The sequence below is a fragment of the Thunnus thynnus genome, chromosome 18, assembly GCF_963924715.1.
Source record: "Thunnus thynnus chromosome 18, fThuThy2.1, whole genome shotgun sequence".
NCBI lineage: Eukaryota > Metazoa > Chordata > Actinopteri > Scombriformes > Scombridae > Thunnus > Thunnus thynnus.
Genome location: NC_089534.1, coordinates 24390955 through 24405248, shown reverse-complemented (window position 1 = coordinate 24405248; position 14294 = coordinate 24390955). Strand labels below are relative to the sequence as shown.

The 14294-nt window shown below is 39.3% G+C and overlaps 1 protein-coding gene across 1 annotated transcript in view; it reads right to left on the bottom strand.

The window, feature by feature from the left end:
- LOC137169353 (dihydropyrimidinase-related protein 5-like) overlaps nt 1-14294 on the bottom strand; it is a 30039-nt gene that overhangs the window by 6044 nt on the left and 9701 nt on the right. Inside the window, exons 2-4 of the mRNA XM_067572473.1 lie at nt 9153-9267; nt 7478-7627; nt 505-663 (exon numbers count right to left, since the gene is read on the bottom strand). Coding sequence (XP_067428574.1) covers nt 505-663; nt 7478-7627; nt 9153-9263 — 420 coding nt within the window. The 5' untranslated portion in view covers nt 9264-9267. The remainder of the gene's footprint in view (nt 1-504; nt 664-7477; nt 7628-9152; nt 9268-14294) is intronic.

The following is a 14294-nucleotide window of genomic DNA, read 5'->3' as shown; positions in this document are numbered from 1 at the left end:
TATTTTCTGAAATTTAATAAACCAAATGATCAATGAATTATGAGAAAATAACTGTCAGATTGATTGACAATGAAAATAATCCTTAGTTGCAGGCCTTGTTGCCATTATATCATGGTATTAAAGGGTAACGGTTAGATTTTAGACAGTCTGGCCTTAAACTGAACTGTATATGACTTTACTGTATATAATAAGATATGGCACATGCACACAGTGAGCAGATGATATAGTAGAGACATTACAGCCAAAGGCTGAATGAAGCATACTGACTCACAGAATCTGCCTAACGTGCCCAGTGAGCATGTTAACCTAGTTCCTGTAAGGTTTAATCTAGGTCATCACACATTTCACCCATAAATGAAAATGGTTTGACTGCCTGATTATTCATTCAGGAAGGATAAAAGCTTGAAGAGCCGAATGAAGAGAAGAATGAACATCAGTCTGTAAAGATCTTGGTGGAAGTGTTTCCTGGTACGTCTCACACTCGAACCCCTCTTTCAGTCTTACCTTTGGTCCCCACCAGGTCACCCCGACATGCAGAGCGTAGTCGCAGCACGTCTTGGCGTCGGCCAGAGCTCGGCACTGCTCGTAAGCGTCCAGCAGGGAGCAGTGTTGTTCAGGCAGGACCATTGCCATCACCATGGTGGTACCACCCATCAGAGCAGCCTGAGTGAAGCGAGAGGGTGAGCGGGGGTGAGTTAGAGAGGAAGGAAGGAAGGAAGAGAGAAAAGATTAATTAAACAAGAGAACAATGATTCCACTGTAAAGCACATAGATAGTGTTTGTCCTGGTGACAATGACTGATAGTCCTTCCTTATTTACTGTTTTCTCATCATGGTCTAGTTCATGCACCAACACTGAGGATGCTATTATACAAAACATTTAAGTTAAGCAGAGGAAGCCTGAGAAATCAGGAAAAACGCCCTTTATCAGGATGAACTTCTCCTCTGCTATTCAGAGCACAATTTATTTGATATTTTGCAGATAAATAAATAAGTTATTTGAGAGTTTGTAGTGATAGCCTATGTATAATGTTTAGAATTAATATTTTTCTGTTAGTTTTGTTACCGGTGGATGCTTTGTTACAGTTAAGTTAATAAGAGGTGTCTTGTAATCTAATCTAACTGTATATATTCTGATAAATATACTTCTCAATTCCTGTTCTGTTAAGTGTTAAAATCTTACTTTTTCTAAGACACAGTATTCACAGGAAAATAACAGTTTTCCACAGTCAAATTAAATTTATCAACATGTCTCTTAAGTGTTTTGTTTTAGCACTGCTGTCACTGATTCGCCCTCTATAGAAACCTCTTGGTTTTGTTCTGAAAATCAGACATTGTTTTTGAAAAGCACTTTAGAAGAGCCTTTCCAAAAACTTTCTGAAACCTCTTCATAAAAAACTCATGAACACTCTCAAATCTGGTTCTAGTTTTTCAAAGCAGCTGCAAGGCAGCAGCAACATGAAGGAAAATATGAAATATGAAAAGGAGAAGATTCATATTAAATCATTGATGCAGAAAAGAAGAAGAGTGGAAGAAAGTGGAGGTTAGAGGAGAAAACACAAAAGAACGAGAGGAAGAGGATGACAGGATGGAAAACTGAAGAGGTGAAGGGAGTGGTCTGCCGTGACTCGTCTCAGTCGGCTGAACGGTAAATCCACTTTTTTGTAGCCATGACAACAGATACTGCTCTGCCATGCCTGTCGCATGTTCCAACCCTCCTCCTCCTCCTCCTCCTCCTCTTCCTCCCCCTCTCCCCGTCCACAACTGCACTGCCAGTCACCCGTTCAATATCCTCACAGTCTAGCGGGGCTACTGCACTGAGGAGTGATGAAAAACTGGCAATAATCATTTATGAAACAGGGAATAAACAGAGAGAGATAGAAAACATCGCTCTTGTTATATGACTGTTTCCGCAAGACATAGACGGTCAAATGAGCCTCATTCTGTCTTCAATTTTCAGTCCAGACGAGTCAAAATAGACACTAAAACTGAATTCACCACTAAAATCTCTCTCCATGATTGATACGACTTGAATGAAGCGTGACTAGGGCCTGATCTCTGTGCACGTCAGCGTGCACTCGTCCTTCCAGACTCCAGACGTGTCATAGACGAGAGGGAAGGAGCTTCTGTTTTGGAGTGACAGCTCCACCGGCCAACGAGCTATCAGGTTTCCCATTACCATAGAAACCAGTCTGAATCATCTGCAGCGTCAGCATCGAAGGTCTCTGCGTATGTATGTGCACGAGGAGCGTAGTGTCATCCATCACTGTCGATGTGTGAGTGTGTGTGTGTGTGTGGAGGAGATCAGAGGACGTGGACACAGCTGGGGATTGTGGGATTTACACTGTCTGTCTGCATGGCCTTAATTAAAATTTACTGCCAGTCGACTTCTTTAAAGAAGAGGGAATGTAAGAGTAGAAAAAGAGAAGGAAACAGTGAAAGAGAAAGTGGGAAAGGAAGGTATATACATATATTGAACAGTATGAGCGTGAGTGTTTATCAGTGTGAGGGTTTCAGCGGCCAGTAGCAGACGTTTCTCTGCTGGGCTATAAAAGCTGTCTACTGGTTGAAATGGCTTTCATCCTGCCCTGTTTTGTTCTTTTTAGGCTGCGTATGCAAATACAGTCACCAAATAAACTTCCAATTTTAGACTGTGCTAAATTATAAACCTGTGAAGGAGATCCAAGAAAGTTCAATTCCTCTCTGACAAGGCACTTGCTGTGGTTATACATAATAAAAACCACTTCTGTTGTAAAGATTTGATTATGAGCATCTATTATCCCCTTTTTTTCAGATATTTTACTTTTTTTCTTCTTTCTTTAACCTCTTCATCCTAATCTCATCATCACATCCTTCCAACATGTTGTTGTTTTAGATTCTGGACGAGATATTTCCAAAGAAAAGGATTAACAAGACATCAATAATTCTGTATTTTATGTAATATTATGTTATGAAAGACACTTTAGATTAAACATTCTGTCAAGCATTATGCAGTATTACAGAATAAAACATACATGTGGATTTTTTCGTCTCATAAAGTAAATCAGGATTTAAGGAGAAACCTGTTATTATTCATAAGACCTGATGCTCCATTACCAGATTCCAACATTGCGATTACCTGACATGCATTTTAATCAGTGAGCTACCGGGGCGCGCCATTTGTTAGATTTTAAGAGAAATGAACCCACTAGATGTTACGATGAATGTCAACAGCCATAATATCTCTCTGAAATGCTATTTTCTTTACTAATAGTTTGCAGCTGCAACACATCAGTGGTGGTTAACTAAGCATGTGGTTTTATTTTGCAATAATCAACGCTGTGTAAATTATGGAGCAAAGAGTAACAAAACACATTTTGGTGTCATTGTGTTTGACATCCAGAAGTAGGGGTAAAATATTCCTATACATATGGTGAAGTTGAGCGTGTTATGATGCACCACACCATCATATTACCTTCATGGTTTTAATCTAATAGCTCTCTTATCAAGCTACACTAAACCCAACAAACTGCTGTCCTCCCTTTTGGCTCTTAAAGCATATTACTGATCATTGACAGCACAGCTAAAGTGGATGGTGACACATAAACCCAAACAGTGCTTTAACATGAATCCAGCACTCTATTAAAGACCCTCCAACCCCTACTGTGAAGATAATCCCCTGGAAAGAAAGTATAAAAAGAGAAGCAGAGAGGGGGGAGGAGATGGAGAGAAAGGAAACAACTGGCACAAAAAACACTCAATATGATGATGATGGTACGGACAGAAAATGAATGAACAGCTATTTTAATAAGCAATTGTAATTTATCAAGCAAAAATACCGACCTTTCACTAGTTCAAGCTCCTCAAATCTGAGGATTTGACGCCTTTATATATTTTTTATCATTGTAAATGAAAACATTTGGAGGTTTTAGAACATTAAAAGAGCAAGTTGAAGAGGTTACACTATTTCCTGACAGTTTATAGACCAAATGATTAATGGATAATGGATATAATCATTAGTTGCAGACCTAGTTTCCAGTATGCAGTGAAAATATATCATAGCTCAATATTTAATTTAGCTACTACCCCAAAATAACTAATAAGCCCTTGGAAAATCAGATCAAAAGAGCAATTAATGTCCTGGTGGATGAGTACATTTACAATATGGAGGAAAGAAGGGGGAGCGAGAGACTTTGAGCGTGAGTGAGACATGACTGATCTGAGAGGATGAGAGGATCTCAGTGCGTTAGACTCTGTGAGAGGTTATCGATGTCAGACAGATTACCACCGCAGCTCTCTGATCAGCCTCTATCAGCTCTGCTCATACTTCACGTTACAGCTGAACACCTCACCTTCTTTCATCCCCTCCTATTCCTCATCCCCCGTCCGCCTCTCCTGCCTGCAGAGACATTAAAAGGATCTCTGCAGAGCCTGCTGTGATAGATACTACTCTGCCAATAACTCAGGCCAATACTAGCCCCCACTAGTCCCACTGATCTGGTCCAGTACAGTTGATCTGACATATAACATGATCAATATTGCACTGGACAGACTGTGAATAACAGTGAGATAGGGTCAAACCTGTTATGATGGTTTCGGTTTTGAGTTTGTCGTTAAAATGATCTAAATGGTGTTTAAAAGGCTTTTTAAAACAGACTTCTGACTGTAATGCATCAACAACAAAATATTAATGTGATAAAGGGCTTTCAGGTGATGTAATGCATCCCGACATGATGTTCTCATGTCGGGTTCCATTACATAAAGTGTTAGAAGTAGCTAGTGTTCATATATTTGTATTAACATTGGTTGTTTTGTTACCTGTGTTATACAGTATGTGCAATATATGCGATTTGATGCATCTCATCTCTCTCTGTCTCTCTCGCTGTGTTTCCTGTCTGTACCTCCACTGTCACTGTCAAATAAAGGCATAAGGCTCCAAAATATCTTAAATAGTTTCAAAGATGAAAACATGCTCTTTGTTCAGCCTTGAATTTTTGCTTTTTAAATTCAAAGACAGTTCATCTAATGCATCTTATACTATTGTTTATTTTAGCTTGGCTTTACTAAAAAGCCCCCAAAAATAATACCCTCTACAATCCTTATGGCAACTTGAATGAAATCTTTTGAAGGTTTCTCTTCTCTCAGCTTGGTAGAAGTTTTGTGACGCATCTGCAAAGTCTCTCTGTTGTTCAGTATTCTGGAAAATTCAATTCAAAGATTGACCCATGTTGAGGTTAAAACAAACAAAATTGCACATTTTTAGATTTAAATCGTTTTCATGACTATATTTCAGTGTGCAGCTGGTGCTTGATCAAACTTGTTATAATGTATGTAAAGTCTTTTGTCAGTGTGCTTTGTTGATTTCAGGTGTACATACAATCCAGCAAAATATATGGACAAAACACCAAAACAAAATACAAGTATGGATGCAAAAACAGGGTGTTTTTTTATCTACACTGTATGTTCCTTGTTTCTACTTTCCACCATTTCACCATGTTATATAAATCACCCTCCTACTGCAGGTCATTGTGAGTCTGTATGAAGGAGGGTGGTGAGACAGAAGGGGGTGAAGCAGAGGAAACAGTGTGAAGGGAAGAGAGGGGGAAGGAAGGAAAACAGCAGAGGGAGCAGAATGTTCCAAAACGATGGGAGGGTGAGTAGAGGATGCGGAGCGAAATAGTTTTGGGGTCCATCACAATTGCACACGAGCCGTTGTCATGGTAACGCAGCCACCATAGATACCACACAATACTACCACGACCATGCGTGCATACACACAATCCTGATTTCCACACTAAGAATGGGGGTTAGTTGCCATGGTAGCGGGGTCAGTGGGTAGGGGTTGGTGATTGGGGGGCTTGCTGGGGTAAACTGGCATACGGAGGACTTCCCCCAAATTCCTCTCACCCTACTTCAGTTGGCATTCAGCCTGTCATTTCACTAAGCTACGGCACTGCAAAGTCTGGGTAAATTGCCATGAAATCTTCCAAGCGCACTGCAGGTATTTGGAAAAGATACCAGAACACTGCTTAAGATCTTCTCCAGATAATCACCTGCTGTTGTTGGAGGCCAGCAAACATGCAGGGATGGATGGATGGATGGATGGAAAAACTAAATTTAATAACCAGTAGGCCTTTTTTAACATTGATATATATCCAAGTGGCAACTACCACAGCTTGAGGTTGAAGCCAATGTGGAAGTACCTTAAAGTGCCGCTGACGGCTGCTAGGTGCTCACATTCAAAAAGCGTTAACTTCTCTCTAGAAATACTAAGTCAATAACCAACCATTCAATTGATCAACGAGTCATTATAGTCTCAATCTCTAAATTCAGGCCTCTAATAAGGTCAATAGGAAAATTATTGCTCCATTAATAAGATCTGAAGACTTATAGTAGCTTTGATGTCTACCGTGTGGGTGTTGATTGACAGCTGTGATTGACAGTTTGCTCACCTGCTGCTCTCCCCGGCTCCGGGACTCGCACTGAGTCAGACTATTGTCGCAATATTTCATAAAGTTTAATCTTACTTGATTATGATACCTGCCATGTTAGCGTAATTTAGCTAAAGTAGCTAACATTAGCCCAAGTGTGCACCACTCTGAGTTATCAGTAAGCTAGCATTCACTTCGGTCCAAGGTAGTGAGGCGTGTTTCCAGAGCGTGACAGGCAACACCCGGCAATCCTTAGAAGGTCCTAGCTCCAAACGGAAAAGATGGTGCCGACCAAAAGATAATGAATGACGCGATACCTCACTACTCCCATCTTTATATATATAGTCTATGTATATATCACAATATCTTTCGGTTTGGAAAGTTCTCTGCTAAATGGTCTCAGCAGAATAGATTCCTGCCTTGTTCCCAGCTTGTGTTATTGTATTATGTATAGCAAGCGACTGCCACACCTTCATACACCCAGTTGACACCCATTAGTAAAGCCCCTAGCGACAAAAATATACCAGGCAACAACAACTAAACCAGCCCAAAACATCCTCTGACGCATAATATGCAGGCAAAAGCTACACTCCCTCTTGAATTTTTTAAGTCTTCTTATTATTAAATCATCCTCCCTCCTCTGAGTCTCAGGGGATCAGTGGAAAACATGCAGATCATCCATTGGAAATGAACTAATAAACTCAGTGCAGATGAAGACTGAACAGCTGTGTGTGTGTGTGTGTGTGTGTGTGTGTGTGTGTGTGTGTGAGTGATAGTGTGAGTGTGTAAAAAGAGAAGTCTTTGCTTTCAACCAGTAACTAGGGACAGCTGTTTGGGTTGTCTTCCTATAGGATCAGAGTGAGAACATATGTGGTCATTAGTCTTGATGAACATATGAATAGGATGGATATTTGACTATAGAAAGAGTGAGAGAGAAAGTCTGTGTATGACAGCTGTCTCTGGACTCTAAATATGTATTATCACAGGCATGCTGACGAGCTTAGTCATAACACAGCGTGTGTGTGAATGTGTCTGCGTGTGTGTGTGTGTGTGTGTGTGTGTGTGTACCTTGGTCCCGCTGTAGAAGTCATCCTGGATGGTGGCGTTCATGAAAGTCTGCTGCAGATGCACGCTGGTGTCTATTCCGCCTGGCAACACCAGCTTTCCGGAGGCGTCAATCACCTTGGCGCCACCTGGTATCATCAGTTCTTTTCCAACCTTGCCAGAGAGAACACAAACACACACATTACACAACTTCATTAATACATTTAATGTTTTTGTCTCTGTAACATGCATGTGAACCAGAGAACATTTAACAGCTATAAAGGTCATCTATATTTGGATCCATGATCTTTTAATCTGCAGTAGTCCATGTTAACAGACACTAAAGCCCCATTCGTACAGAATTATCATTACATGGGGACGTGGGGAATAAAATAATTACAGTGCTCCTCTATAATTTCACTGTTCTGGACAGAGTTTTAACCATCGTGAAATCACAGAATGTGGTCTGTAATAAACATGATCATTAAGCTGGACTAGAGAATACCGGTATCTGCCCTTTAAGGATTTTACAAGGTCTTCCTCTGCTGGTAACTAACATTTTTTTCTGTTGTTGTATTGGTTACCAATTATAATTGATTCATTGTTTCAGTCATGGTTGGTTAATGTCAACCATTTATTGCCTCCAGCTGCTCAAATGTGAGAATTTGCTGCTGTTGTTTGTCATACAAGATACAAAACTGATGATGTTTGAGGTTTGAATTTGAAGACGTCATCATGGGCTCTGAGAAGTTGTGATGGTCATTTTTCACCATTTTCTGACATTTTATAGACAAAACATCTAATCGATTAATTAAGAAAAAAATCTGCATATTAATAGATAATGAAAATAGTCGTTAGTTGCAGGCCTAAATTCTCATATTTTCACCTGTTACTTGGCTTTGGCTTCTCCTGCATGCTTGAATAATAAATGTTCACTGCAAAGCTGACAAACATTGTGCCAACACATACAGTACTTTGCATTTTCACAGGAGTATCATGGACTTGGAGGGGGAATGCTACTTTGCATCAAAGTGTTTTTGGCCTTCATCTAATCTCTTTTTTTTTTTACTGGGACTCCCTAATCTGCATTATCATTTACATAATGCCTTGAAAAACAGATACTGTGATACTGGCAAATTAGAATAAACAACCTAGTAAGTGTGTGTGTCTTTGTGTTCTTTCAGTTACGCTTTCTTAAATGGTTGTTTTTAGCAGTATGAGGCTCTGTTTAACTGAGCATGGTGATATACAGAACCCTCTTTCAATGATTACTTACAGATTGTTTCAACAGCGGTATGATTTATGATGCTATTGTGTCGATGGAAGCAAGTGCTGACAAAATATATGAGAAAGCTCATGTGCTGCCATGGCAGTAAAGTGTTTCAGTGGGAGTAAAGCTGAGCTTTCCAGGTTTCTGAGTCAAATGCATCATCTTCACACAAACCGATGCTCATTTCCATGACAACATTCTGTGAGATAATTATAGTGTTCATTATCATGGCATAGGGCCACCGAGTTCACTGGGTGGTTCATTCTCTTCATACTGTATTATTGTGAGGTGAGTCACAATAACAGCTGGGGACATACTGTACTGGACAGTGAATGTGAGTACCTGAAAAAAAAATACATGTGCATGTGTATGCAGAATAAGAAAGCCTACTCATGTATGTGTATGTGTGTGTGTGTTAATGTGGACTACCTGCTGAATGATGCCGTTCTCAATGTAGACATCTGCTTCCTGGGTGAAGTCGTCGTTGACCACTTTCCCTCCCTTGATGAGGATACGCATGGACCCCATGTTGGTAGCCATTGTCCTACCAGAGGAACAAAAAGGGGCATTTAACATACATGTAGGATGAAGACATTGTTAAAGGATAGGGATGGCTATATTCTATTTTTTTCTTATTGTCAAAAAATCTCATGTGCAGAGCCAAACTAACAAAGAATTGATCCCACTTGCAAGTATTGTGTCTATCAAAAGCCTGGTATATTGTATTCCTTTGTGCTGTAGACCTCTGTTGTTGTTCCAAAATGATTAAAAGCACATTAATGAGCCACGCATGTTCCTTCATATTGAAGACTATGGTCACAATAGTTTGTTTAGAAACAGCTACAAAGACTAATAAAAGCAAATGTTTTCACTCTGTTTGTGTAAGGCAGACAACACTATGCATAGCGTCTGCCTTGCATAGTGGTGTTTCCTTTTACAACGGAACAGTGTAGCTCATTGACGTGTTTTGAATAGTTTTTGGAAAACAACAGAGGTCTGCAGCACAGAAAAATAAGATATATGAGGCTTTGGATACACATACAATACTTGTTAGTAAATCAATTCATTGTTGGTTTGGCTCTGCACATGAGATTTTTCGACAATAAGAAAAATATAGTAAATCACCAGCCATATCCTTTAATACATAGCCTGACGTCTGCAAGGGAAACCACTTGTGGGAATAAAACTGGTTATGCATGCATGACTCATTTGGCATCTTTGTGACTGAGTGGCAGTCCAAATGGAAAAAAAAAAAAAAAAATTTCAACTCTCAACACTCCTTCCATAAGACTGTGTTTCACTATTTTCCTGCACAAATGAATTTGACCACAAAGTAAATTATATTTTGCCTAATGTAAACCATTAGGCAACCATAAGCCAAGTTCCTTCCCAGACTTGGCCTTACATACAGGGACATTTGTAAGCCACAAAAACAACAGCATTAAAAGCAAGTATTATCTGAATTACTATTTGGTCAACAAAAAACAGCTCTAGTCTTGACAGAAAGACTGGGAGATTTAATCAGACAAGGAGGTAGATAGGTATGTGGAAGGAACCTGGCCTTACTGAAGTCATGAAGCCCTTTAACAGTCATTCCTGAACAAATCTAAAGCCAGTGCCAACAAGGATGAATGCAAAAGGGGAAACAAACATCCAGAGTGGCATTATGGTGGCTTAGAGGGCAAGTGCAAAGTAAGTGGTGTGTTTCACAGCCTTTGTTACAGAAATTATATTAATACAATCTCGAAAATCTAGAAAAAACATTTTCACACATTAAAAAACAGATACCATGTTGACTCTTATTTCCAGAGCACAAGAGGATAAATCATCTATAATTACGCAAGTCTGCTCGTCTGTTTACGAGACATGTCTTTGATCTCAGGAGACAGAAAACTTCCTCCAAGCTTTGAGTGTGTCAGCCTATGAAATATTAAGTAGTGAGCAGTGCATAGTACATAATTTACAAATGGATTACTGTATCTGCATACAACTGATATAGTGTCGGTATAACTGATACAGTATCTGGATATAACTGATAACAGACTGGTGGAGAACAGGGAAACATGGTTGATGTTCATGACTTTAACATACTTCCTACCCTGGTCTCTTCCTTAATACATCATTATTAATAATAAGGGGATTGATAAAGGACAGTACATACCATCTTACTTACGAGCTCAATGGCAGAAAGTTGGTGTTCAATGACTTATAGTTGCACTATTTTGAAGTTTGTCTCCACAGATTGATGTTAAGGAGGCAGATGTGACTTCACTTCATAGTGGACATGTTGAGCATTCAATAATGGATGCAGCTGGCTACCGATATATAAAACAAGATGAATTTTAATGATCCCACAGAGCTTCTAGTAAGGAAACATGGATCTAATTAACCTCATTTCAGGCATTTCTACTGTATGTTGCACAATGAGCACTTTTCAAGATGAATGCCTGGTGGTTATTGTGTGCATTTTTTGGTCCCTGCCCCCTCTTTTCCTACAGATAACTATACCTTTTGGCTATGGTAATTTTAGATTGTGTTACAGTAGATGTGGTACTCAGTTTATGTGCTTTGGAAATTTTAATAGACTCCTATTCAATGTATGATCCTGTTGTTTCATTTTCCAAAATATTTAAACCTGTTATAATTACAGTAATTAAGGTGAGCAAAGATATATGACTGATGGTTTGGGAATTTTAAGCAAATTTGTTTAAAACACCTTAAACTAATGAGAGGGAGATTTGAATGAAAGTGTAAGAATAATATGATGAATTCCCACAACAACAAAATATAATTGAAATGATCAAAATATATTTTTGAGCATTTTAATTATATAAATTTGTACAAATTATTGCCAAAAAATTATTGACACTTCATGTTTATTATTTATAGTATTATTTGTTATTTTCAATATTTTATTCGAATATTTTGTGATTTTAACTGGATTTTTTTATATATTAGCACTGGGACCCAAGAAATTTGTTGGAATGACAATAAAACCTTGAAATGTGTACATGAAAAGTGTATTTTTACCACGTGGGTTGAACTTATTGCTCTGATATCTGAAACTGCTAGATATTGAAAAAAGCAGCTTGAGTAAGTCTAACGGGATAAACAAACTGAGAGGTCCTTCGACAAACATCCCACTGTGTGTGTGTTCTGCATGGATGGCTGTATGTAATGTGTTTGATGGCAGGACACAATAGTCCCCTAGTCACACAGAATCAACTCAAAGAGATGGAGGAGAATAGAAAGAGGAAAGAGAGGAGAGAAGAGGGGAACGACAGGGGAAGAAAGAAAACAGTGAACATATTGATGAGTGAAAGTATTAGATCCTGAAATTTGTATCCCGAATCAGATGAGACTCAAATGGACCAATGATGGACCAAAAATCACCCATGTACGCCTGGTAGATCAAAGCTCTTTCAGTGCTGCGTCCTAACTCATTTGTGTTCACTATCTGAACGATAGTACACTCAGTGCTAGCAGTATATTGCTCAGAACACAGAGGTGCGGGTCAAGCTCAAGGTCAGTGTGATTTTAGAGAGCTCAGAGAAGATTGAGATGAGGGGGACAGAAAGATGAGATGAAAAAAAGAGAGCCTGAGGAATAGGGATGGCTGAAGAAAGCCATGAGTCCACTGATAGAAAGAAGAAGAGTAGAAGGGGATGATTGTGTGGAGATGAAAGACACAGCGATGGTGGTAAACATGGTGGTGGGGGTGTGCAGTATGGAAAGCAGTGCCCTACAGGCCTGGCAGCCAGAATAAAAGATTGGTTTCCCAGGAGATGGGAACTGGAGGGCTTTCAGTGGAAAAATGGCTATACACACACATGCAAACACGCACACACACGCAAACACATGCCAGTATGGTCAGGCATACTAAAACACCAAGACTGATTTTGCCAGTTGAGGTCAAATTGATATAAAATCAACACAAACACAGACAGATATTGTTTTGGTTGCTTTAAATAAAAGCCCAACCTGCCCGACCTTCTGACCTTTACCCGTAGTGCTCCCGTCAGGGCAGTTAGTGGTTTGGAACGATTTTCTATTTTGAGTATTAGAAAGATTTGAGGAAAGCATCACAGTTATGCTGAAGATGTTGCATTCTGTTGCTAAAGGGAAAGTTTGCCAATTTTCAACCAGCATTGTATCATTACAATGTGGGCAGTATATGCAAATGAACAATGTTTAACTTCTCTCCATGTTGCCCGCTCATTTGCTGATTGTTACTGTTTTCTTTAAAATGACCATCTCTGCTTACACCAGCAGAAGTAAAACAGAGATAATCAGAAAACGCTATATCAACATAAACACCTGTACATTATTCATCCAGGCTTCTAAACCCACACCAGCTCTGCCTTCAGTTCCTGTCAATGATCCTGTGGACAGCTTTAGCTCTGAAGTTATAAATGTTATTGATACCATGAAGACCAAAGTTGTCTCTGGTAAGAAAAAAGAACCATGGAGGAATACCACATTGTTAAAAGCTCAAAAAAGAGAGTGTAGACAGACAGGATGCAGGTGGTGAAAAAACAAACTCCAGATTCATTATAACATCTATAAAGAGAGACTTTGCATCTAAAAGGGCAAGGCAGTCATTGTTCTCCAGGATTATTAATAAAAATAACAATAATGCACACACCTTATTTACTGGCACTGAAAAAAATGACAAACCCTTCAGCATCAGTGCCTCTTGAACTGCTATCCACGAAGTCGTGCAATGACTTTGCATCTTTTTTTACAGATAAAATTCTGAGGATAAGGCAAAGAGTCTGTAACTCCACCTCAGGCAAAATGGCTATGTTGCCTGTGCCTCAGCATAAAACCACTTCAGTCAGGACTTTTCTCAAGGGCCCTGAAGACTGCAGTTATTAAATTGCTTTTAAAAAAGGCTAATCTGGATGCCTCATTAATAAATAACTACAGGCCCATAACAAACCTACTTTTTTCAGGAAAGATCCTTGAAAAGGTTGTTTTTCAGCAACTCAATGCTTTCTTGGTGCAAAATAATTTCTTCAGTGTTTTTCAGTCTGGATTTCAACCTCACTACAGCACAGAGACTCACTCATGAAAGTCTTAAACGACATTCATCTGAGCATTACCTTGCAAGGCAGCTGGAGATCACGCAATCACGCAATCACATGAGAATCCATCTTGTCAGGGATCAAGTTATGAACTATTACTGAAGTGGTTCAGACCAATCAGTGTCCTATGAGGAACTACTGGCAGCTATGGGCGTGGTTTAGGTGTGATTTCTGTAATTTCTTGCCAAGCATTTTTGAAAGTGAGCATGTTCGAAAAATATGGAAAGGTAGCACATCTCAAATTTCCAAGTCAAGGGGAACAAAATACTAACATTTCACTTGTTTATTTGGCTCACATCACGATAGAAAACGCTTGTGCATTTCGGCACAGAGCCTTCTTCAGAGTGTTTGAAGTATACAGTCAGTTAATTCAGTCATATGTACAAGGGCAGAGTCACTTTTCTGTTCCCATGGTTCTAGATACAGGGACCAATCACAAGTATATAGTTAAATCTGATTTAAACCTCATTACATACAATATGAA